Source organism: Aptenodytes patagonicus, chromosome 1 (assembly GCF_965638725.1).
Source record: "Aptenodytes patagonicus chromosome 1, bAptPat1.pri.cur, whole genome shotgun sequence".
In the NCBI taxonomy this organism is placed as follows: Eukaryota; Metazoa; Chordata; class Aves; order Sphenisciformes; family Spheniscidae; genus Aptenodytes; species Aptenodytes patagonicus.
This window is the reverse complement of record NC_134949.1, coordinates 95,619,968-95,646,713: the sequence shown is the minus strand read 5'-3', so window position 1 is coordinate 95,646,713 and position 26,746 is coordinate 95,619,968. Positions and strand designations below refer to the sequence as shown.

The 26,746-nt window shown below is 41.0% G+C and overlaps 2 protein-coding genes across 3 annotated transcripts in view; one reads left to right on the top strand and one right to left on the bottom strand.

Annotated features, from left to right (window-relative positions):
• Positions 1-26,746, top strand: part of CMSS1 (cms1 ribosomal small subunit homolog) — a 250,424-nt gene that overhangs the window by 90,763 nt on the left and 132,915 nt on the right. The window lies entirely within an intron of this gene.
• The window catches only part of FILIP1L (filamin A interacting protein 1 like), a 215,035-nt gene that overhangs the window by 88,990 nt on the left and 99,299 nt on the right, over positions 1-26,746 (bottom strand). For both annotated transcript variants that reach the window (XM_076349846.1, XM_076349829.1), the window contains one exon: positions 25,720-25,809. In XM_076349846.1, coding sequence (XP_076205961.1) covers positions 25,720-25,809 — 90 coding nt within the window. Of the gene's footprint in view, positions 1-25,719; positions 25,810-26,746 lie in introns of those variants that run through there.

The window sequence follows — 26,746 nt, the reverse complement described above, 5'->3', positions numbered from 1 at the left end:
TTTTAGGTTTACCTTTTGCATCTTGCTTACAGAGTATTACTACTTTGGAAGAAGACGGTTGGTTTCCTTTGAGTGTAAAATGCTGAATGCCTGCTTGGTTTTTGCGTACAGTTAATGGCTAGTGTTTACAAAATCAAACGCAGGAGTTGTGAGTTAAAACAGGTAACATGAATGCACTCTGAGCTTGTCCATGCGCATTCATGCTGCAAGCACAGGACACTATGAAATGCATAAATAGTCCAACAAGTCCTTGCATTTTTCCCCCTCATGCGTGCCAGGTACAGCAGCAGTCTCGATTAGACATCAAGCTACTGTCAAACTTGTTGACAACAAGTGTCAATATGGCATTCCTTGCAGAAGGGAAGAGGAACCAGTGCATAAGGAAGAGGTTCATACCTTTTCAAGCTTTTTGAGTTGGCTGCACCTGGGAACAGGATCCTGAACTTGAAAGGACAGTAGTCTCAGCGATCCTACCAAGAAGGACACCCTCCCTCAAGTTTTCTCTTACACTGTACACATGCTGTTGGCTTCAAGGCTGCATGCCACACAGTTTTCACAGCTGCAGAGGGCTAGCTGTGACTCCCTTTTAAGCTTGTCATGCCTACTTCTTTATCAGGTAGATCAGTCCTTATTGCACTGGCAAAAGGCGCTTGGTCCCTGAGAAGGCCAGCTGACCTGCCAGATAGGTTACCCTCCTACAGAGATGGTGCCTTTGCAGCGTCCCAGAGTGGATTTTTCTTTTTTTCTTGTTGAGCAGAGTTGTTACGTACGCTTTACCTGCATTCTGTTCTGGCATTCCTGAATGCCAGTGCCTACTATTGAATCTGCTAATGCAAATATTTATCAGATTTAGCAATTAACATGAATGATTAGGGATTGAAGTGGCATACTAAATGTATGCTTTAAGCACTTTTTTATTGGTACTTGAATGTAGCTGACAAGAGAGGCACAAACACTCTAGTATTAGTAGCCTGATGTATTCTTTCTCTGTTGAGTTATTTCAGCCTTCTTATTACCTGTACATTGACTGGCATTCTTATTATTTGTAGTGTTGTCTGTTTACATAAGGATGTCAGTGCTAATGTGGTCATCAAAGGATGTAGTTATGAGTCATGAGGATGTAGTTATGAAGGGCCATTCAAAGCTTCAAATTACTGAGGACAGTGTAGGTGCTGGTGCAGCAAGCAAAGTGGGACCTCAGAAATGGACAAAAATAAACATCCCATCCACCTACCTTGAAACTCCTCTCCACCTTCAAATTGCTAGACCCCCCTAGATGTGACACCATCTAAGGGACTAACCCTCAAAGTGCATCTGGCATTGTGGACAGAATATTAGCTGCCATGTCATGCCCTTGCACCATGGCAGAAAGACAATCTGTTCTAGTCCAGAGGATGCTGTTTTTCTGCAATGTTATTAAGCCCTTGAATGGCCCTAGTGTAACGTTCGAGATAGAAGCAGTGTCATTTGAAATTTTCCAGCTGTGTGTTTTGGTATGTTGGGTTATTTTCTACCTTGAACAATTCTTTCCATGTTCTTGAAGGTTAATGAAGAACAACTTTGGGTTTTTTTCCCCAAGGTAAAAATGTTAATAGGCTCATAAAATTTGTGGATATCAGTTGTCTCATGGCACCCAAAAAGGTGCCTCATTCCTCCTGAGCCCAGGCTCTCAAGATTACACTAATGAGTGGAAAATTTGCCTTTTTGCATATCTGTGTGTCAGCTGTTTTTCACTTTGAATTACATATTGATAGGGTCTGTGTACAAGCAAGCTGTCTTGCAAAAAAGAGGTAAGGAAGAAGTGTTCCTTCTTGTAACAGGGATTGTAGTTCACAGAGTCTCTGGTTTCTCCTGAAGGACTGATTCTTGCATCTTGTGGCAAACTTTTGTATAGAAGCTAATTTTAAGCCCTGTTGCTCTGTACCACCAAGAAGGATGACAATATAAGATACCTTGGAAAACAGTAAACAACAACTGCTAAGAAAGAAGAAAGCAGGTGAGAAGATTCGGTTGGGCGTGTGCGCCTTGCGCTTGTGATCTTTCATCTGTTTTGAATCAATTACTATACAGCAGGGATTGTAGCTACATGAACAGAAGTAACAAGGATACTTGTCAGCATTCTCATATGATGCTTTACATACTATCTAGGCAATATCTGCTTGCATCAAAAATAAAAGAAGATTGAAAGGGATCATCCAGATCATGTAGTCACATTTCCTGAAATCACAGACCACCATGCAGTGGGTACTTAATAGAGATTAGTTTACTGTAAGTGTGCTAATTGAAGAGCACAAGGCCTGTGTTCTGCACTATTGTGCTTTCCTTCACATTATGAGGTGTCTGTTTTACTGAAGATTTTGCAGTGGTATCTTGCTTGAAGTCACAAGGTGATGGTTCCCAGGCTCATCAGATTCAGTGCAGCTTGGTAGACTGGTTCCAGATTCAACATGGAGTACGGGTAGGTTACATTGAAACATTCTGGTAAGTCAAATTACTGCAAGTAACATACTCAGCAAAGTTTGAATCTATTCTCAGTGTTCGTGTTCTTATTCTTTTTATAGTTTGTTTTCTGTTCTGTTTTTTAAAGAGCTTGCTCATCTCTGAACATGTATGCGGTCCTTTGCATATAAAGGAGAAATTTTCCTCTCCTTGGTGATGAGCAAGTAATGTGAGGGATCAAAATATACTTTTCTGAAGAGCCAGATGAATAAATGACCAAATGTTTCTATGATGTTAACTTGGTCTCCACCCTCTCAATCATATTCTGAAAGAGATGAAACTGCATTTGTCTATTTGGCAGCAGCGAATAAGCAGGTGGTTCAGAAATCCCCACACTTTTGTGGGAAAGACTGAAATATCCTTCAGAGATGACTTCACCACAGACACTGTAGGGTTTTAAGAGACAGCCATTTTTTTTTCCATCTATTTTTCCCTTCAGTGTTTTCTCTTTAGTCAGTGATTGACTTACGAGCTAACAAAATCCCTCACAGGACCAAATCTTCCCTTAATCCCAGTGTAAGGATCCTGAATAGTTGAGAACTTGCTGTTTCTTCCAAAAATCCGTGACTAAGCAAGGAATTATGTCTTTCTGTTTTTTAACATCCCTTAAAGGGGTATGGCAATGCTTTTGATTTGCTGAAATTGATAGGAGTCCTACCAACAGACTGACTTTTAAAAGGAGTTGAGATGTGATTGCTCAGCATGCCAGTGTAATGGGAGAGCGCAAAGCATATGATGTCTTTTGTAAAGAGGTCTGCAACCCTCTGCCCATCCCTACAAATGTGGTTTGGGGCAAGAAAAAAGGTGGTCTCACCTTAGTTACTACAGGGCTACAGGACATTTCGTCCTTTCCTGTGTAGCAAAAGCTACTTTGAAGCATCATGTTCAGTTTAGGGCCACACATACATGCCTAAGGAGAAATTAATCTCTTGTCCCTGTTCTGCTTTCTTGTGTGGCTGTATGCCAGGTAGTATCCAGGCATGGGAAGGGGCTTTTGGCTAGGCCACATCATGTCTTCCACCAGAGAAAGCAGCAGGTTTGTCTTGTTCTCCTGTAGTCCTGTTGTGGCCTGTGGGCCAGCAATTGAGCCATGCTGAACCATGGGAGAAGATGAAAAAGTCGTCTTATTAATTGGAATCCCAGGATCTGGCCATTTCACAGCATCACTGAGCCTTTCCTGGAACTGGTGCCTTCTGACAGAATGTGTTTAGGACTTTCATCCTTCCCCTGAGTGGGAATACATTGCTTTGTGGTAGATTTGCACCACTTCCAAAGATACAGCCCTTCCTTTTGGGTAGACTGCTTTAGCATCTTCCTGAAAACTGTTTGCATTGGCTTCTGTCCAGAGGGATGTTCTGTTGTATTATGGCCGACTGTCTCATTCAAGCTGTGCTCTTATTCACAGTAGACTCTTGTGCTGTTTTGATGAATAGGCTGGGCAGTGAGAAAAGACTTCTTTCCTTTATTGAGTTCTTCACCCAGGGACTCTTGGATAAGGAGGCATTTCCATCCTGGCATGGAAACCGCAAGATTAAGCAGTTTATCTGGGAAAACTGATGCAGGAGTGCTTACCTGTGTAGCCTGATGCATCTGTTGGCATGCGGAGTTGCAGGGAGTCAAGCAGGAGAAAGAAAATAAATTAGCAGTCTGTTTCCCCTCTCGTGGGCTCTTGTCAAATTTTGGTCTTTGAAGCCCTTGGGGATCCTGCAAGAACAGCAATTACTCAAATGGGAAGAAAATCTGGGGTCAACAGAGGATGTGAACACTCCCAGACAGAAGTACATGGTTGAGAATTGGATGTCATTTTTGTGCTGGTCATGGTTTATGCTTATCTGACCACAAGTCAGATTTCTCATCGCTTGGAGACAGGAAGCCGCTTCTGAGACAGTAGGATGCCTTTTAGGCTGTGTTAGAGAGTTGTCATGTTACTCTGCTGATGGTAAAGGTACTGTGAAATTTCCACCATCTGTTGTCTCCTCCTCCCTCTTCCAATCCTGTAGCGTTTTGCACATATGCAGTGATCATGGTTAAGTAAGATCTTCCCAAGTCCTTTTTGCGAATGAGGTCTGTACAGGCTTACAGTCTTCTTTAGAAGGCTGCATCTGTGTGGCAGGTTTTTACCAGGTCCTTCTGAAGAATGTATCTGTGTCATTTGTCTGTCATTTCAGTATTGGTATGTGAACTTGTGATACAATCTTCACTCTTGTAATGTCTCTAACTACATATACACATATATATACACACACCACAGGATTTTGTGCCTGGAAGCAGAGAAAAGAGCCGGTACCATGTGGCCAATTGCTGGTTTTGTGGCTCTGAGCTCAAGTTAGGCTATTCTGTAGATTAACCGACCTCAGCCCATCTCCTACTGAGGCTCAGGTGGTGCTTGCCCATGTATTTGAGTTCATACTGTGGCAGTTTAAAGCACACCCATTCACAGAGCTACATGAAAGCATAAGCTGCTCGCTTGGAACATACTTGAAATTTTCAAATTAGGAAAATATGGTTAAGAATGTATACTCCTATTCAGAGATGTCAAACGTTGTTCTAAGCAGGGTTCTTCAGATGGTCCATAAAACCAAGTGGTCTGGGTACTAGACCTCTTCATGGTGATCAGTGAGAAAATCAAGAGTTTGGGCTCTCTGCTGTATCACATACATTTCTTTGGCAAAACTGGGTAGCTGTTTTGAAATCTGAAATGAAGAGCTGGATTCCACAGAGGTTACAGCTCAGAAATCAGTACTTTGAGAGTTTTCTGACCTGGGCTGATTTTCCCTTGAATCTGGTCATACCTTGGAACAACTTCTGACCGTACCTAACACTCAAAGGCACTCGCATCACTTTTTCCTCCCGCTAAACCCTTTTTCTCTCTCCTCCACAGGAATTCAGCTCTCCTAGTTTGTGGTCCAGCATTTTGCTAAGTTGATGGTAGTCTTAGAAAATTACAGTATATTTATTACATTATACGTATACAGTTTATGTAGCAAATAGGTTAGACACAGTAGATTTGTTTGAAGTAACTTGTTTTCTCAGTGAGGTACTACACATGCCGCAAGGCCCCAGTGTGCAGCTAAGGTTTTAGTTTTAGTGGGAGAATGACTCAAGTTGTATGTGCACTGTAGCTTCAATGTGCTGCTGCAGAGTGACAACACTATAGTCCCATGTTTTCATGGGTTCAAAAGGTTGAGGAGGAATCAAAATTAAAATAGCTAGAATTTCTTTAACTTTCTACTTCTGGGAATTGAGGGTTGTGGGGAATTTTACACAGTTACACTGAATTGCTTTGGAGAGATTAATATGGGGAACTTTTTCCCTATCTGCTTCCTTGGGTTTAGGGTTTTTTTTTCTTTTTCAAGTAAAATGTTTCACACTTGTTTTGTAATTAGACACTAAAAGTGGATTATTTATAAGGATTAGTGCAAGAGACATTTTTGGTGCATGTGAAAAAATGTTACTGTAACACCAGGTAGAGCTAAATTTTTGAAAAGGTAAACTCTGCAATGCCATATTACCTGTTTATCTTTTTAAATTAAAAAAAATGTGAATCTTGCAGTTGTCTGTATGACAGATTTTTGTTGATAAAGTACACTGAAATAAAACTCAGCTGCTCCAATTTCAATTATATGAATTTGCTTTCCAAATATAGAATTTTCTCTTTTTATGAGCATAAAAACAGTTAACGTTATTTAATACAGTGCTTGTGGTTTAATACTTATTATTCAGCTGCTGTAGTTTTGGCTGCAATGTATAATTACTCTGTAATTACAGCATTACCCAAAGCAAAACTGGGAAATAGTGCTACATCAAAAGAAAACGTTCTTATCTTAGAAATTGTGTATCTAAACTCATGCTTTTTCCTGAATATCTTTAAATTAACTGGACTGTAGACACTTATGTAGCAGGATAATTCAGCTCCAATTTAGATTAAGTACTGTAGTATATATGACCAAGTATATATTTAAAAATTAAAGAAAAAAGGAGGGGAGGAGAAAGAAGCTGTGTAGCGAGAAGTACTAATGGAGCCTGGTTTTCTGTAGATCTATGCCTATAGAAAGGCAAAGGCAGCAGCTAATGCGGCTGAGTTTGAATCCCACATTTCAGTTTTTCCTCACTGTGGCTCTCTCTCAACTCTTTCTGCAGGCACCAGTTTCCCTGAAATCTGTAGAAATGTCAGTATCTTGCCCTCTCTCTCTGGCTTGCTTGAAATTGGCAGTAGTTCAGGATGGGGCCCCTGGATAGACAAAGTGCACAGCCTCATTGCCACAGAGAAACAAGCTCAGGCTATCTTTAAGAACACCACACTGGAAACTTTGGTTGGCCTTTTCCCAGAGTCATGTCATGGGGGTATTCATGAAGCTGAAGGGTGGCATATTCAGACTTGTGAATCAAATAGATTTTTGCATGGTGTGTAACATGTTTCTGTAAATCCCACAGGTGATGTGGGAGTTTTTGAGTAAAACTAAAGTAGGGTTTTTGAGGACTTGAGAAGGGGCTAGCTATCTATTTGTAAAATAATAATATGCAAGATTGAAAACAGAAAGAAGAAACCCCAAACCAAAAGCTTTTAGGTTTTGGGTTTCAGGATAGGCTAAAATTTTCTGTATGGTAAGTCACACACCTTCTGTCTACTGAACGGTGGGTTTGTTGGGGGTTTTTTTGTTTTCTTTTTTTGTTCGCAACTTTACTGAAGGTTTTAACTGGCTTTTATTTTATGTTTTGCAGGTTATTGATCTGATCTAGTTTGTACATTCATATCTCATTTCTGATTCTTTCACATGAGATCCATGCGCCTCTCAGGGCAATACCTATGTTTCTGACTTTTGCTTTCCCTCCTCCTACTAGAGACTTACTAAATGGAATCTTATTGGGGCGCTGGTCAAGATTAGTATCTCCTTGTGCCAAACACGGTGCAAACATACCTGAAGATATTGTCTCAGCAGTGGAATTAATTTTGTGCAAGTACATGACAGTTTTGGCAGAGTTTAAAAACCAGGGGAAGTTTCTCAGTGCACAAGGCTCTCTAAACGCTCCATGTGTTTGCTTGTCTCCCAGCTGGCAGGTATGTGCCCTTCCTTCCCCAGGTTGAACATGCATTTGGTAAATGGGGAACCTGCAAAAGCAGCTATTTCTGACTTCCTGACAATATAGGTTATTCTTCTTTTGCTGTCCTCAGCAGACCTGATGTAGCCAAAATGCCATCATTGTGTTGTAATCTCAAATATTTCAAGGTGAGTTTTGTGATACCAGGTTTTAAAAAAAAAATCCCATTGTTATAGTGTTCCCTCCCACTTCCCAAAACTTCCTGTCACCCCCAAAATGGGAACATTTAATGTTCTATTAATCATCTAAGCAGAATTAAAATACTGTCAATTCAATATTTTTTTCTGATGTTTTTAGTAGCATGACAGATCTCTTCATTTTAAAAACTATTTTTCAAAGTAATAAGAAGCAAAACACAAATATTATGAAGAGAAGTCTGTAAGAATAAAAGACAAAAGTTCACAGTCTGGTGCAATTTTTACATCTGACATGTACGCACGTGCACATACAAACACAACTTCACTGGTCAGTGTGTCTTTTATAATATGGTCCTTCCTTTCTGATGGAAGGTAAATTGACTCTGGCAAAGACATGCTTGTGACAAACTGTCTTCTTGTGTGCCCTTAAACATGCTGGTAATGTGGTATAAGGTCATTTTGAAAAGCAACCTATAATCACAACTCTCCAAACAGAATCTAATTGGAGAAATACAATGTTATGATATTATTAGCTGTAATAGCTGTGGGCAAAAGAGAAGCAAGAAACCAATGGTATTGTATTTCAGTGTGTGTCTACACACACATACATAACATTTTGAAGAATGTATTTGTGTACTAAGTGTGCATCTGTGTAATTCTCTTGTGCTTGGTGCCTGTGGCAATGGTCTTTTATAAGCTTTCAGCAAAAGAGCAGTAGTACACAGTTGAAGTACCTTGCTTTTGTTTTCAATGAAAAATGTATGGTTAGTAAGCAAGAATTACCTAGTATATGTTATCTGGTGTAAGTTAATTTGTTACCCCACAGTAATTGGTCTGGGTATCCAAGACCCAAACTTCTTAACCCTTGCAGCGATCTCCATTTCCATTTTACTCTTTTTTTTTTTTTTCAATCTGTTCAGTGTTTGCATGGAGTGCCATACATCCATGAGTCATGAAATAGGCAGCAGAGACCACAGTAAGGACCACAGAATAAAAATGTACACCTTCAAAGTGAGTATATATTAATTTTCTTCAAGGGTATTTTTGACAAGCATAGCTCTGAGACATTTCTTTGTGTGGGAGTGTTCGCCTCGGCATTACTTTTCCCCACACATGAAAATAAACCAGAGACTTTTAAATATCCTGAGAAAAGTTTCTTCAAAGAAAGATCAAAAGTCTTTACTGATGTCTGAGGAAGCTGCATGGCTGCCTCTCTTGTGAACTCATGTCTGAGGAGAGCTGGCTAAGACAATCAAGATCATTATTCCATTGATTTGATCGTTTGCAACCTACTCTGAGAGGAGATGCCTTGTTTGGAGAGGGAGGAGGTGGGGGAATCCACAGATGCCCCCTAACTTTACCCAGACAGACGTGAATAAAAGAATTTTTCAAAAACAGCTCTGTTGTTTTTCCCTCTATATTGTGTGGGATGCTCTACTTCAAACAATTGTCTTTGACAGTGCATGTTCAACAGTTCTGTGTAAGAGTGAGTTGATTGACATTTTTAAATACACAATTTTGTCTGCTTTTGTGGCTACTGAAGTTACATGAAATGTCCAGATATGGCTTTCAGGGCTTCACACAAATTGTATACCTGATTTTTTTTGTTTGTTTGTTTGCTTGCTTGGTTTTGAATTGATTTGTCCAAGAATCTCTTTTCATCTGTTTTTGCATCTAAGCAACACAGAACATATATTAGCCAAGCTTTGAAAGTTTGTGATCTTCTCCCTAATCTGGAATTCCCTACCTTTCGACCTTTAATTTTTGTTCTTCCTAAGCCCCGGGTTTTTTTTCTTATGTTTTTCTTAATGTCTGTTTGCCTTCATGAACTTCATCTTTTATGCTTCGGACCAAATCTTTGTGCTGTCTGACAGCAGAGAGTACTTAACGCATAGAAGCTGTTGAGAATAGCGTTTCTCTTTTGAAGGATTTTACTGGTTTTGTCATGCTTGGCACCAAGCATCTGTGAACAACACTAGGTAGGACTTCAGGCTTGTATCTAAACCTGGGATTTCTCAGCTGTTGGTATGGGATTTTATTGTTTGTTTGTTTGAGTTTTTGTTTGTTTTTGTTTTAAACTGAACTTCTTCATACCATACCCATCAATGACTATATTCTGCTGCTATATAGAAATCGGACAGTAATCTTTCATTGGTTTATCTGATCAGAAATGAAATCACTCAGGTTGCTTTTTTCCTGGATTTTAGGCTTTTCTTTTAGCTGTGGACTGGATTTTCCTTATATATCCTAAAGCTCAGATCTTTAATACATTCTGTGATTTGGTACTTTGTGCTCAGTTGGGGAAATACTGAGTTTTTTCTTTGTATTCTGTAATACAAAACCAGTGTGACTTGCATGTTGTTGTTCTCCTTGCGTTCTTTTCTCATTAATGACAATACCTAAGTATGGAACAGCAGGCTAACATATTTTTTCTGACTGAGACAATCTTTAGTTGTGCAAGAAATCTGCTCTGGCATCTTCCTCTTCCAACTGCAACTACAAAACAGCAACATGTGGATGGTGGTGGAAGATTCCTCACCCCGCTCCCCTTGCTCACGTTCTCCATATTTAGTATCCAAAAGAAGAATTTGGATAAATTAGATAAATATCCTAAATCGTTCTTTCCCAGGAGTTTAATGGAAACAAAATCCCTCTCGGATCTCCAGTCCTCTCACTGTAACCTTTCTATGCAGATTAGACCTTACTTCCCAGGGAACAGAGGTTTTGGGTTTTAGTGAAGAGAAGGGGTGCTGCCATCAGGGCAAATGGCACGAATTCCCTCCTTGCCTCTGAGCCAGGAGTACTGACTGGCAGTGCCCTGTATCCCCCTCATCCAACCCCACAAATGCTGCCTGTGGGCTCTTACCATGATTCATGATGACAAGTTGCATGATTTTGACAAGAGTGCCCTAGGGTGACAAGATGCTCCAAAGAAATTTTGAAAACTTTAATTTCTAGGCTTTAGTGGAAGTAGAAGTCAGTGTTGTGTTGGTGTTTTGAGTCAATCTCTTTTTGTGACAGGAATGTGGATTTCTGCTTTTTGTTGTTTTGAAAGCTTTATATTTTGTTTTCTTTGGCTTTTATTATTCTTCTTATTTATCTTGGTTCTACCTGTTGATTTTGTTAATTATCTAGTGCATGTTCACCTCTGCACAAATGAACACAAAGGAAACATGAGCTTCCAGGTAGATTCTCAAGTCAGCTTTGCAGTCCGTTTTTAGTTTTTGAAGAAGTTTTTTTCATTAAGATTGGTTATTGCCTTAAATAAGCCAAAGTAAAATTACAACTCGAGTGGTGGCTTATATTTTTTATATTGTTCATATTAATTGGTGACTGTGGCTATATGTGTCTGCCAGGAAAATGTGAAAAGCACAGAGTTTGAAAAGTAACTGTACACAGTGAAATTAATTTTTGTATGTGTTCAGATTACAGGTTTTACTAGCCATGACATTTGTTATTATTTATTATAATGACTTACGGTTTTGAACCTTCAGGTCCTGTAGGAATATGCCCTGCTCTGATGATGGAACTTTGGAAAATGCAATAAAAATGCACTGTAAACTGTAGCTTTCTAATAGGAAGTTTCTTAAAAGCAGCGAAGTTAAACTGCCTCCTCACAGAAAAAAGGAAGTGGAATGGAGGTCGGTGAGCCAGGTAGATGTACCTCCTCTGTGTCCCTGGCTATGCTTGCTTTTTTTTTTCCCCCCTTGTTTGAAATTTGGTCTTGAGGCCATCATCTGTGCTTTGGCATAGGGCAAGCAGAGAAAACTCGTATATTCCTTTTATTGCTACATAAGGACCCTGCAATTTTGCTACATGGGGTTCATACATAAAGGCAAATGTTGATTTGTGGCTGCAGCTGTGACTTCACCCTGGTTTTGATTATACTGTAGCTGAGTGCTCAAGGGGGGAGGGCAAGGCATGCTCGAGAGGTGGCTTAGAGTACATACTGTTGTTTGTTCCTCTCTTTGTTTTTCCACTTGTTCAAGTAAAATAAGGCTGTGGCCAGTTGCTAGCCCAGTGGCTAGTGGGAGTTGAGGAAAGGGATTTTGCAGACATAAATGGATGCATCTATACAAATGTTTTACAAGATTCTGATATTCAGAGAGTTCCTAAGGGAACAGTAAAGTCTGGATGCCCTCTTACCCATCCCCACCCCTCTAAAGGCTCCTCTGAAAAGCCCAATTAAAACACCTGTTTATCCTTTTGGAAGAATGGTAATTAAAATTAAAGCAAAATCTTACTATTACCCAGCTTAGCTGCTCGGCACCAGTTGTCCTATGTTTCGCTGGAGCTCTGTTACATGTGTGTTGGTGCTGGAGAGACTTGCAGAAAGCTTGTCTACCTGCCTCTGTGATGGCCAGTGACAAACAGCATGGAACTAGGCAGAGGCAAGGTGAGACCCAAGGGACGCAGTAGGGACCCTTCTGCTACCTCTGTTCAGCCCTGCAATTGTCACGGGAAGATTTGGGAAGGAACCCTGAGCAGCAGGTATCATAAATGCGTTGATCTGCTAGGAGAGTCTTGTTGAAGATGCTTTTTTTTGGTCTCGGTGGCAATTATATTACGTTCCTACCGGTGTTTTCCTGGCAGCTGAGGAGAGGTCTGCAGTTTTTTAGGTGTGTGAAGGAGGGCATGGACAGGTGACTCTAAATGTTTGCATTTAACATGCAAGTTCTTCCTAGTGAAGCAATGAGTCATATCCTGCAGGCACAGAGGACCTCCTTAGAGCTGCTGCTTAGTAAGACTTCACTGAAATTATTTTATCTGGAGCTAATATTTAGCTCCTGAGAGCACCATGCCTCTTCTGCACATAAATAGTGCTAATTTGTTATACATTAAATCAGTGGATTAATGCCACTTCTGAAAGTAGCCTGTGCACCTCATCATCTGAACGTATCCTCCTAATTCTGTTATATAGGTACAGACATGTCTCCTAGACATACATGAAAAAGACACTTCCTGGTCAAACTTCTGACATGTAAGTTTGCTTGTGAACATTTGCTTAGCATTAAAAAAAAAAAAAATCCAAAGCAGCCCCTTGTTTGATTTCTGAGTGGTTGTAAAGGAGTCATTTTAACACACAGCAGGTGTGTGTGTGTAGTGATCATGTGTTCCCACATATTAATAGTATTTACATTCTTTCTCTAAGAGGATAATTTTTCTTAGCACTCTGTTCCAATCAATTCTGTTTTGACTGAGTGAGTAAGTAAAAAGTGTTAACAATAGAGTGAATTTACCTTGATTAAGACAATACACAGCCCTGAATAGCTAGTTGTTCCTGTACGCGCAAGCAATTCTATTTGAGGAACAATCACAGATCCAAACACTCCTCTGACACCAAAATGTTAAGTTTTCTGCTCAAATAAATTTCTGGAGATAAAAGAAAGGCTCTTAAATGAAAGGCTAGAGAATCTGTCCTGCACCATTTAATACCAAATACCCAGTAAACATCAGAGTGCATATGGTGGGGTTCTGCAAGCTTTCCTTGTGCAGGTAGGTCTATTAAAGTCTGTGGGGCTGCATGTGTAAGATTGGATTACAGGGTTGGGGACTGTATTTTGTGACTCTTATTGCTGGTATAACTCTGAGTACATGCATTTTCCTTTAAGTATAGTCTGGCCAGTCTCAAAATGTAGCATTTTTAAAGGTCTGTTGTTAACACAAGCGTATTCATTAATTAAGGAAACAAATCTAGAGACAGTAAGATGCTTTCTCCTTACTTCAAGGTTTAGTCATTTTCTTGCCATATAGCCTTAAAAAAGAAGAAAAAGGGGGGAAAAAAAAAACGAACCGCAAAACAAAATATAAAATTTGCTGGGATAGGAGAGGGGAAGGTATATTCATGATACCTGAGAAGTAAAACTGACTGTCCAGTTTGGCTTTTAGGGTTAGAACTGAAGGAAAAATAAGGAAGAAATGCATATGTATGGTAACAGCGAGGTAGATTGTGGCTCATAACACTGGTATTAATAATGACAGGAATACCATTTTATCATACATGTTCATTATTTTCTTACCTTGCATGAACCTAAGGCAAACTATGTAGGTTTATCCTCAGAGCATTTGCATAGTGAGATTGTTTTTTGTCATAATTTCAGCGTCATGCAAATTAGAGCCGCAGAGCTGAAACGTACCCATCTCTAAAGTTAGTTAGTGATTTCTTTAGAATGTATATGGTTTTGGGCAAATGTCTCAATGTTAAATAGTAGTGCTTAAGCATCAGGATTTGTTTCAGGAAACTGAATCAAACTGGAATCGTTTTAACTTGTCTTTCTACAAATAAGCCAAAAGAATTGATTTTTGCTGCCCATCAAGAAAGTTAAGTAAAATATTCAGTCTTTGAAAATAGCCTCTTGCAAATAATATGTTCCAGTTTTAGTGTTGCTTTATTTGAAGAATGATATTTACAACTTCTTAATGTCCTGTTAGGTCCTAGACAGGGTTCTTAAATGCCACTGAAAAAATTCACAAGAGTGATCATTCAGAAACCTGATCATCTTTACCTTACCGCATCTGCACTGAGCATTTCAAAATGAAGTTGTTGCTAGGAGGGTGTTACAATGCACTGCATTTTTTTCAGGGTCTGAATGATGAAAAAGCCTTATGGCAAATTCTTGTTCTTGTGGTGTTCTTCATATATCTCTTAAACCAACATTATCCCAGCTGATATCCTGTATGTTCTGTGATCAACAGCATTTGTCAGAGATGTATGATTTTAAGGATCTGGACTAGATATAATTCAGTTTAGCAAGTTGAACTTGATCCGAAATGATTACTATTGTTCAGGGCCTGTAAAAATAGTTTGGAGGCTTAGTCAGAACTACAGTAATAAATGTAGTGAGCAAGCTTTGAAAAAAATATTAAGAACAGGATCCTGTGAAGTTATACAGGCCACCTGTGCAAGACGTAACCCTGTGGAGATTTAAGGCCGTCTTCCCAAAGGGCTTATACAATACTTGTAAGAAATAGCTTTGTCGAATTTGCAGCTGCCTTGTTAAGCATGGACCCTGGTCATCTGCTCCCTGGCTTGGCAGGTACAACAAAGGCATCGTTTTGGCCATCATCTAACCGCTGGAGCAGTGGTGCTTGCCAGCACTGCTCCTAGGGGTACCGTGGGCCCTTGCCGTGCCCCCTGCCCTGGGGTGAGCAGCCCTGCCTGGCTCCGAGTTTGCTGCTGTGCGCTGGAGCACAGAGCACCTCTGCACCTGCTACCCAGCTGCCCTGGGGGCAGCAGGACTGCCTGGGAGGATGAAGGGACAGGAGAATCTGTCAGGAGGGAGGAAAGAAGCCCTTGGCAAAAGGTGTAGGACAGTTTTGGGGAAGTGGCCACCAATGTTGGTGTTTCATCTTTGTTTTACAGAAGCTATGCATGCTGGTTGAACTCGACAGAGCATCTGGAAGCCTGTGAATAACACTGTGCCCTATTGTGGGACATAAATAAGGCTCGTATGTATTTACGTATATAAAATACATATATCTCTTAAAATGTACAAGTATACACATATGCAAACTTACTCCACTGTGAGGGAAAACTGTAAGGGCTGGGATGATGACACCTCGTAAAAAAGGATGATTCTTTGTCCAGAATCAGGTATCTTAAGATAAATGTTTGCTTTCAGATGTGCAGAGGAGTGTGCGGGAAGGTTTTCACACTAGCTGGGCATACGTGCTTAGCCTACCTGGCTGTAGGCAGTGAAGAGGGATGGCGCTATCAGAGGGCACTTCCACAAATCCAAGGCTGGATTCCTGCTCAGGAGAAGCCCTGCTTTCTCCTTGAGGTGTAGCAGAAGACTGAGGAGACTGGTTGGTTAAGTACCTAAGCACTGAGGTATGAAAACTCCTTCCTTCCCTGTTCTGCACTCTTCCTTCCCAAAGGAATCAGTGTTGCTTCTCAAAGATGTGGAACGGCTTGTTCAGTGCAACATACCAGAATTTGTTTTGCTGAAGCCCTGCAGAATTGATTTCAGAGTTGTAGCAGGCAAATTATTAAAATAATGGCTTATCAGCCTATTTAATTAGGTGCTTCTGATGATATCTCTGAGAAAAAGTCCTGAGGTAGTTATTAGCAACTGTTACTCAACAAAGAGGGCTTGTAGGGGATCCCTCTTCGTTGTTCTGGGGATACTTCAGCTCAGTCTCTAGCACTGGTCAGAAACCAGAGCGTTTTAACAAAGCAAGTAAGCTAAACTGGAAAGCATCATTATGCCTTTGTGCAAATGTATTTTGGGTATTAGATGCAGTTGATTCCCTATCTCTGTAAAATGTAAGGTAGCACCAAATTACCTGTGCTTTATCTCCTAGGACTACTAGACCATGACTGTTCAAACGGGAAAGAGAAAATGTATAAGAGGCATCTGATTTAGGACTCAGATGTCCTGAGCAGCACACATGAAGTAAATGGAAATAATTATTTTCTCATAGCATGATAATCAGGGGACACTCAGTGAATCAGTTTGCCACAAAATTGAAACAAAGTATAGTACTCCTTGCACAGCACATAGTCAAACCATAGAGGCCAGTGCCACAGGATATCACCGAGGCCAGAGGTGTTACTGCATTCAGTAAGGAGATTCAGTTTGGTTGTGGTAGTTTAGCAGGATGTTCTGGAAGCAGCTTAAATCCTTAAATGGTAGCTGAGGGCATGCTAGGAGAAGGATCACTCTGTTGATGCTCCTGTTGCTCTGTTTGTCCAAGTATCTGCTTTTGACCCCTGTCAGAAAGGTTGTGGAACTAGTTCAACCTCTGGCTTTCCTTATACATTTGTCCTGTAGCACGGGTGAGACTCTAGACTATTAATTCTCCAGTACCTTTTAAAGCTAGGTAGTGAAATACATTTTGTTGCAATCCGCTAATTATTTACAGCAGGGAGTCAGGCTAACTTTGCCCATGTGATACTTTATATATCAGAAGTTACAGCTGTCACAAGTCATTATTTCCATTGAGAATAGTGATTCATCTTTCCATGAGTTGTCAAGAGATCTCACAGTGGGAATGAAATTTTAGCTCATGTCACCATTCTGTAAGAGGAAACACATATGGAGACAGGACGTTATGTTTGGATACATGTGTTTTCAGTTGAACTGGGTTGTCTTTAAGAACTTTTGTCTCTGAAGTGTTTTGAGTGAATTTAGTATTTATTTGTCCATGGCTAGCCTCAGTGTGGTAGTTGTGGAGGAAGAAGGCTTGCTCTTATGGAAAAGGCACACTTCAGCTTAGCCTCTCAAATGTGGCTCGGTCCTAGTCAGGAAAACCAGCTTTTAGTGTGATAGAAGAGTCTCTAGGAGATTTCAGTCTTTTTCTCCATGCTATAACTGCTACTGGTGATGCTATTCCAATCAGTGTTTTAACTGACAATGCATTTCTGCTGTATTCTTTTCATCTGGTAGAAATTTGCCTTGCTTTTCTCTAATCGCTTGTCAGAGTCATCTATTAGAGATGCTACTTACATTGGAAAGGCCTCTTGGGCAAGAGCTAACCACACCAGCTCTTCCTTCTGCATTACTGTAACTACATAGGAAATTCTGGAAGGAACAATTGTTTGGAGAAGATGATTTCAGGATCTATAAATCCAACATATCACAAGTTACTTTGCACTTTGGTTGTGTCCTTGTTTTGAATTTTTGGTTTTTTTTTTTTCCACTTTGCTTGTCTTTTTAATGCTCAGTATACAAACTCAGTAGGGGAGTTGGAATGGAATTTGGAAAAATCTGAAGTCCAAATGTCACAGTTTTATAAAGAGAATAAATATGCTAATGAACAGCATCTGTATAAACTTGGGGTAACATTGTGCATATTTTCAAGTATTGTATTTCTCGTTAAGAGATGTCTTTTATAAGAATGACACTATGAAGGTTGAATCAAAGGACAACATTTTGAGAGGGCTTTGAAACTGTGTACTGTGACAGGATACAAGACTTTGACTTTTCCTTTAAGAACTTAATTTTGGTGCAGTATTTGTCCCAAATTCTAGTCTTCAGGAGTCAGGACGTTGACATTAGATTTGAAGGGGGAAAGGGATAAAACCAGGCTCGCTAGAGATAAGCCTGGGGGCGGCACTGGTGTTTGAGGGATGGTGTGGTAGTGAGGTCCTTGGGTCTGCCGTCTTAGTGGAGGTAGGGGATGGAGATCCATGCGGCAGCAAAGATGCAAGGGTTATTGGTGTGTTAGAAACCACAGAACCACCTGAGAATTGTCATGTAGGAATTAGGGCTTCTTCCCCACAAAGGTGGCGGGATCAATAGCCCAACTGAAGTGCATCTACACCAACGCACGCAGCATGGGCAACAAACAGGAGGAGCTGGAAGCCATTGTGCAGCAGGAAAACGATGATATAGTTGCCATCCCGGAAACATGGTGGGATGACTCACACAACTGGAGTGCTGCAATGGATGGCTATAAACTCTTCAGAAGGGATAGGCAAGGAAGGAAGACGCGGTGGGGTAGCCCTGTACGTTAGGGAGTGTTTTGATTGTCTAGAGCTTAATGACGGTGATGATAGGGTTGAGTGTTTATGGGTAAGAATCAGGGGGAAGGCCAACAAGGCAGATATCCTGCTGGGAGTCTGTTATAGACCACCCAGCCAGGATGAAGAGGCAGACAAAATATTCTCTAAGCAGCTGGGAGAAGTCTCACAGTCGCTAGCCCTTGTTCTCGTGGGGGACTTCAACTTACCAGGTGTCTGCTGGAAATACAATACAGCAGAGAGGAAGCAGTCTAGGAGGTTCCTGGAGTGTGTGGAAGACAACTTCCTGACGCAGCTGGTGAGTGAGCCAACTAGGGAAGGCGCCCCACTGGACCTGTTGTTTGTGAACAGAGAAGGACTTGTGGGTGACGTGACGGTTGGAGGCCATCTTGGGCATAGCAATCACGAAATGATAGAGTTTTGGATCCTTGGAGAAGTAAGGAGGGGTCAGCAGAACTGCTACCTTGGACTTCTGGAGGGCAGACTTTGGCCTGTTTAGGAGACTGGTTGACAGAGTCCCTTGGGAGGCAGTCCTGAAGGGCAAAGGAGTCCAGGAAGGCTGGACATTCTTCAAGAAGGAAAGGAGCAGGCCGTCCCCATGTGCCAGAAGACGAGCCAGTGGGGAAGAAGACTGGCCTGGCTGAACAGAGAGCTTTGGCTGGAACTCAGGGGAAAAAAAAGGAGAGTTTATGACCTTGGGAAGAAGGGGCAGGCAACTCAAGAGGACTACAAAGATGTCGTGAGGTTACATAGGGAGAAAATTAGAAGGGGCAAAGCCCAGCTAGAACTTAATCTGGCTACTGCCATAACAGACAATAAAAAATGTTTCTATAAATACATTAGCAACAAAAGTAGGGCTAAGGAGAATCTCCATCCTTTATTGGATGCGGGGGGAAACATAGTGACAAAGGATGAGGAAAAGGCTGAGGTACTTAATGCCTTCTTTGCCCTCAGTCTTTAATAGTAAGGCCAGTTGTTCTCCAGGTACCCAGCCCCCTGCGCTGGAAGACAGGGACGGGGAGCAGAATGAAGCGCCCATAATGCAAGGGGAAATGGTTAGCGACCTGCTACGCCACTTCGACACACACGTGTCTATGGGGCCGGATGGGATCCACCCAAGGGTACTGAGGGAGCTGGCAGAGGTGCTCACCAAGCCACTTTCAATCCTTTATCAGCATTCCTGGCTAACCGGGGAGGTCCCAGTTGACTGGCAGTTAGCAAATGTGACGCCCATCTACAAGAAGGGCTGGAAGGAGGATCCGGGGAACTACAGGCCTGTCAGCCTGACCTCAGTGCCGGGGGAGGTTATGGAGTGGTTCATCCTGAGTGCCATCATGCGGCATGTACAGGACAACCAGGTGATCAGGCCCAGTCAGCATGGGTTTATGAAAGGCAGGTCCTGCTTGACTAACCTGATCTCCTTCTATGACCAGGTGACCCGCTTAGTGGATGAGGGAAAGGCTGTGGATGTTGTCTACCTAGACTTTAGGAAAGCCTTTGACACCATTTCCCACAGCATTCTCCTGGAGAAATGGGCTGCTCATGGCTTAGATGGGTGTATTCCTCGCTGGATAAAAAACTGGCTGGGCGGCCGGGCCCAGAAGAGTTGTGGTGAACGGAGTTAAATCCAGTTGGTGGCTGGTCATGAGCAGTGTTCCCCAGGGCTCAGTGTTGGGGCCGGTCTTGTTCAATATCTTTATCAATGATCTGGATGAGGGGATCGAGTGCACCCTCAGTAAGTTTGCAGACAACACCAAGTTGGGCGGGAGTGTTGATCTGCTTGAGGGTAGGAAGGCTCTGCAGAGGGATCTGGACAGGCTGGATCAATGGACTGAGGCCAACTGTATGAGGTTCAACAAGGCCCAGTGCCGGGTCCTGCACTTCGGCCACAACAACCCCATGCAGCGCTACAGGCCTGGGGAAGAGTGGCTGGAAAGCTGCCTGGAGGAAAAGGACCTGGGGGTGTTAGTTGACAGCTGGCTGAACATGAGCCATCAGTGTGCCCAGGTGGCCAAGAAGGCCAATGGCATCCTGGCCTGTATCAGAAATAGTGTGGCCAGCAGGAGTAGGGAAGTGATCGTGCCCCTGTACTCAGCACTAGTGAGGCCGCACCTTGAATACTGTGTTCAGTTTTGGGCCCCTCACTATAAGAAGGACGTCGAGGTGCTGGAGCGTGTCCAGAGAAGGGCAACGAACCTCGTGAAGGGTCTAGAGCACGAGTCTTATGAGGAGCGGCTGAGGGAACTGGGGTTGTTTAATCTGGACAAAAGGAGGCTGAGGGGAGACCTTATCACTCTCTACAAATGCCTGAAAGGAGGTTGTAGCGAGGTGGGTGTCGGTCTCTTCTCCCAAGTAACAAGCGATAGGACGAGAGGAAATGGCCTCAAGTTGCGGCAGGGGAGGTTTAGATTGGATGTGAGGAAAAATTTCTTTACTGAAAGAGTGGTTAAACATTGGAACAGGCTGCCCAGGGAAGTGGTGGAGTCCCCATCCCTGGAGGTATTTAAAAGACGTGTAGATGAGGCGCTTAGGGACATGGTTTAGTGGGCATGGTGGTGTTGGGTCGACGGTTGGACTCGATGATCTTAGAGGTCTTTTCCAACCTCAATGATTCTATGATTCTATGGTTTGGTGGTGGACTTGGCAGTGCTAGGTTAACGGTTGGACCTGATGATCTTGGAGGTCTTTTCCAACCTAAACGATTCTATGATTCTGTGATGTCCTTAAAATGATTTTCACAACATAAGCGCACTTGCTGGAGAATCTCTTTTACTAGTGAAGAGTCCTTAGCTTTGTGCAACCACGGAAGTGATGACAGTCAGAGGAGTGCTGTGAGAATGTTTTCAATTGCCTTTATCTTTCGGTGCTTCCTGCAGCGTACTACAGCTTAGGCAATGGTTATGGTAAGAGGCAATTAAATTGATGTAAAGACCAAGTTGATTTGACGCTTTTTTTTTTAACCAAGTGTTTATTAGTTGAAATAATCTTGGGAGTTTTTTGGCATAATTTATGTTTGAGTGGGAACTTAACTTATTGTCAGAAGTCTGTGTGTATTTGAGCATGTTAAGCTGACGTTACCAAATGGAACTGTGGGAGGCTTTTGGCTTGTGTTTATGGAGTATAAACCAAAGCTCCTACCTTGCTGCCTCAAGAGCCACAAAAATGTTAATAGAAGTCAGAGATGCAAGAAAAAAATGTATTCCATATAGCCTGTCAACTTGCCAGTACTAGCTTTTTCTTTGGGATACTTTCCACTATTTTGTTCCATCTAGTTTTAGTTATCACAAGGAATGAAACTTCCTCTGCATTCCTTTGGAAATTATTTTGCAGTTCTCATAAGACTTTGTGAAGCTTTTCCCTCATTTATATTTCCTGGTCCTTAGATTTCCAGAGCAGAACCTGCACCCAAACTGTCAGGGATTGCCTTCATGTTAGCTTTGGCAAAACGATTCAGGTGGCCTTCTTGCTGCTGTCTGCTTTTGTTCAACTGAGTGAACCAGTGAACATTTGCATGCCTCAAACTACAAGGATAGGTATTGTGACACTCTCTGCTGAAGGGTGCTGTGAACATTTTAAATCAATCTGCATGTATCAGGTGAAGTACCTATAGCTGTTACATTTCTTTTATTGTATTTTCTTTTGTTTCTGTCAAACTGGATTTTCTGCACAAAGTTTGGTGTCTCTTAGATCTGCCTAACCAGTTTCCCTTGTTCTGCTCTCCCTGACCCCTTTCTCCTTTAACACTAAGATACTTTTGCGTAAGTCTTACAGTAGGCACATGTAAAGGCCAATTATAGGCACTTAAAGCTAGATTAAGTGAAGTCAATGACTCATCAGTAAGTAAAAGCTAAAATTAATCATTTGAACTGTTTATAAGATTGGACAATTTTTCCCCACGTCATCAAAGATAATTTGTCCCTAAAGAACATGTTGCTTGTATCTCAACAGTTAGGTGCCAGTGTGTACAGAACACAAGACGAACTAATTTGAGTTATTGTTTGAGCCTGCAGGAACATGGTAGCTTTTGCATTTGTTTGAAAACCCAGAATGTTTCTGGTCTATTATAATTTAATTAGTTCCCTCCTTTTTTTTTTTTTATTTTTTTACACAAAATTGTTCTATCCATTAAAATACTGACTTAAAATGTACGTAATGATCAATTAATTTGAAAATTCTTTGTTGGAAACAGCAGTTTTTCCTTACTCAAGTCCATCTGTCTCTTCCCTGCACTAAATAACATATTTTAAAATCTAGCCAAAAGTAAACAAAATAAAAACCCAGTCCTATTAATGTCATGCTACATAATGATAATTAGCTTAAAGGAAGCATGCCCTAGCCATCTTGCTAATTATCTGTGGCCCCTTAGACCTTTCAATATAGTATCCTAACATGCTGCATGCATCTGATGTTTTTGTTTATGGCTTGGGGGGAAAAAAAAAAGTTGTTTCTCAATTTGTTTCGTCTCACCTCTGTTACACTAAGTTCAGCTTTCAGGCCTTTTCCATTAGTTGTCTATAAGTGCAGAATCATGGGATTTTATAAAGGAGCTACTTGTTTGTTGTCACTGGTTATCAGGCTTTAACTCATCCAAAAAGCTAACTGTCCTTTGTCAGGTGCAAACAGAACTTTGAGGGAGCCTGTAGTTCGACACTGAGACCTGGCTAGTTTTAAAGAAAGGGGGCAGGAAGAGGTCTTCTGATGATGATGATGCCAGGTTGGCATTAACAATTTCTTTAGTTTAGAGCAGCGTAATATTTGTTGCAGCACATCTTGGTACAGTGTTATGAGGCTATAATTTGATTCTTGAGCCAGGTGAAGTGTTTAGAAATTGCTTACTTTTGCGTTTGTCTTTGTTTTGCTTGTTTTTTACTGTAGGCAAAACTGAGCTAATTCCTTGTGTGTTGACTCACTTCTCAGCCTTTAGCTTGAGTTATTGTACACAATAAGGTACACAGTGGTAACTGCTTTTTGAAAAGTTGCCATTTGGAAGGAAGCACAGAGGGTTGCCTCGCAGACCTGCACGCACATGCATAATATATTACATGTGGATACGCCCTACCTCAGGTGGGGACAGAAGCAGCCAAAGGCATACAGAGATGTTTTGGTTTTTTTTTTTTTGCAAGACAGAATCAGTTTTGTGAAATATTTTTTAATTTATTTGTTTTCCAAGTTGAGTTTGTAAATGCTTTCTTAGATCTGGTATGCACTCTGAAGTGTTACAGTACGATAACAGATGAGCCAAGTTGCTTGCTGCCAAAACCCTGCAAAGTGTGACTGGTACGCAGCCTAAGGAGGAACGCTGCTCTTTTAAAACTATGCCAACCTTAATATTGTAACTAAATCGTGGTTTAAATTATAAAATCATCACAGGATCCTTGAAACAAGATGTAAACTAGGTTCACTGTACAAAAAGGGGGAGGATGTGCATGACACCTGTGAACACATAGTGAAAAAGGAAAGTAAGAAGCCATGGAAATCATGTCTTATCAGGACATTTGTGTCGCATGATGACAGTCTCTTTGCCTCTCATCGGTCTCGTAACTGAGCCTTTTTAAAACATACTCTGCACTCCCTGTTGCTGTTCTCTCACAGCCTCTTCTGGTGCCTGAGTTGGAGAGATTGTGGTGTGGTGCAGAGGTGTTCTCCTGGTCCCCTCAACAGCTCTTACTTACACAGTGTGTCAAAAAGCAACAAAGAAACTTTGGTTTGGTGATGCGGTAAGTCTGTATCATCTTAAAGCTACTCAAATGAAAACAGTGGCCATGCAGTTCAGTGAATTTACACCATGAGTGAAACCTTCTACTCTATTTAAAAAAAAAAATTAACACATTAACTTTTATACAAGTAAAGCTTGTATGCCAGATACCATCAGTCTGCATCATTATGGCTCTGTCTGTCCTCCCACAGTCAATATAACATGGGTGCAAATTTTGGCTCATTTAATGGAAATATGGGCATGATTGATACAAATCAAATTTTTGCTACTGAAAGATTCATTCATGCACAGACCTCATGTTAGTGATTGTGCGAATACAGCTTCATAAATGAATTAAAAAGGTTTCTGGCAGCCCGCCTGACCTGGGACAGCTAGTTTTAAAACATCAGGAAGTTTTGTGAGGGTGTTGGGGATGGAAGTTTGTTGTCGCATTATAACTAAGTTCTGTGCAAATTCAGATTACTCTCTGCTGCTTATACAGGTTTAGTTCAGCTTTATTGGTCCTACTGAGCAACTGGACAGTTTTATTTGCTGAGAGTCAGCCAAGTGTGTGTCTCTGGGAAAACGCTGATAAACCTTAATATTTTAAACCTGTCTGTCTTTCTGCTGTTTTTCAAGCACAGTGTCTCTCGTTCTTCTCCATAAATGATGTCGTCTTGCCTCCCCAGCTCTGTTTGGGCCTGGCTGCTGCAAAGGTGGTAACACTTCTCAATTACACATCACGTGGCGCATTCATGTTCTTTCTCATTTTTGCTCACCTGAAAAGCTTAGTCTTTTATTTCCCTCGGTTAAGCACTTTGAGACTGCTCAGTGGATAGCATCCTGTGCACCCTGCAAAGTCATTATTCTTCCAGTGTTCCTGCAAGACTACAATGTCTGTTTTGGTGAGGCAGTTAAGGAGTTAAAGGCTTATGGAGTTTCAAAGAAATGCCCAACAGCTGCTGTAAAGTATCCTTGCAATCCTAGCTGACCTCATTCTTGTCAAACAATGGTGATAATATCCAAAAACGGGTGCAAGACAGGAAGTATTTCAGGAAGGTATGTGTTTCATGCAAAGACATCAGAAGTGTGCTCTCTCCCAGGGCCACTTACTGTAAGATCCATATTAATGTAAATGGAATGGTGAAATTCCAGAACGTGTTTACAGAAACGTTATTTCAGTCCAAAAAAACCCCATTGCTTGTTGTTCTAGTGTGCAAATGGCAAAAGCAGATGAGTTAACCACTGTATGTATTTAATATAATGACATTGCTGGCTTTATGAACCTAGTTTTTGAACATCTGGAGGATTGACATACTTTTTTGATAGTTTTGTTTACTATTTTTAAGGGGGGGGCTTTGACTTGAATAAGTGCTGCAGGAGAAGTATAAATCTACTTACAATACTTTTCACATTTACTTGACATTCGAAGACTGATTTGATATCTAACAAGCTTTTAATTAATTTTATCAACTAAGTGAGTTCTCTAGTAAGCAGAACAAAATCCCCTTTTTTTCCCCCACTGCATTCTATGACTTAGAATTTAAAAGAATTGGATAAATAGAGCAATGCCCAGTATGTGTAGGAGGTGTGAGAAAGTCTTCCAAATTTTTGCCAAGAAAGTAGGAATGGTTTGTTTTTTAAAAGATTTAACATTTTTTACTAGTCAGTCTACCAAGTTATTGGCAAACAGTGTCCTATATGTACAGGTTCCAATTAGTTTCGTCTTATTGAAAAATTCATACATGAGAAATGAGCTTATATTTTATTTCTGTTTTTCAGCAGCACCCACTTAAAAACATGCAAATGAAAATAACTCCTACCAGTTCAGAGTTCTTCTGCTGATAGTTAGGGATATTTTCTCTAAATTTCCTCTTAGTTGTGTCCAGAATTGTCTCTCTTGCAGTATGAATCTGCAATAAAATTCAAAAGTCCATTATGATTTTTTTTAACAAGCAAAAGTAAACATTGCTTGAGAGATTTCTTTTGACTTCAGAGGTCCTTATTTCAGCATTAACTTGATAAATTTGTGTAAAATAATTTATTAATGGTTAGACTAGATCCAGTAAAGATTCTACCATTCAGAAAGTTGCACATGAATAATATGCTCTTCTGAGTAACTGTTACGAAGTCTAGCAGATGCCTGTAAGAATATTAAAATAAAGCACTGCTATTTAATCTCTGGGTTTTGTTTCATTTAAAGACTTATTTCTTCTGTACTTTCTTCTGTATTCTCCTATAGTTTCAAAAATATTCATTTGCATTGGTAGGGAGTGTGCAAATTCTAGCTGCTAGAACTTACATGGAGAATTTCATCTTTGGGAATTCACCAGTTAGTGAAGCTAGGTCACCGATCTTGAAGGACCCTTTGAAAAGTGTAGCCCACAGCCAGGCAGCTACAGGAAGGGAGAGAATGCCACGGTATTGATGTTGAATGGTATAGTAGCAACAGTTTGTCTTTTTTACGGAGATGTGACCAAGGAGCTCAGGTGAGGTGCAAGAGGAGATGAAGGCAGGGTACTGGGAGGAAGACCTGAGTGAAACTGAACTCAGCCCTGCCACGTACCGAGGAATGAAAGGAGTATGATCTGTGTTTTTAGAAGATGATCCAAGGACATAACAGAAGAGAAAGGGGAGGAAAATGAGATTATTTGGACACAGGAAGGCATTTTTTGTTATTTGCTGGTAGCAACTCATTTAATATACACACACAGTTGTTTCAAACTGAATTATATTTTGTATTTGCCTGCTGCTTCTAGAAGTTATTGCCAAGAGTGAAAACCACATAATATATTTCTAGTATTAAACCATCTATTACTGATAGATAATGACAGAGTAGAGGGAGAAGGC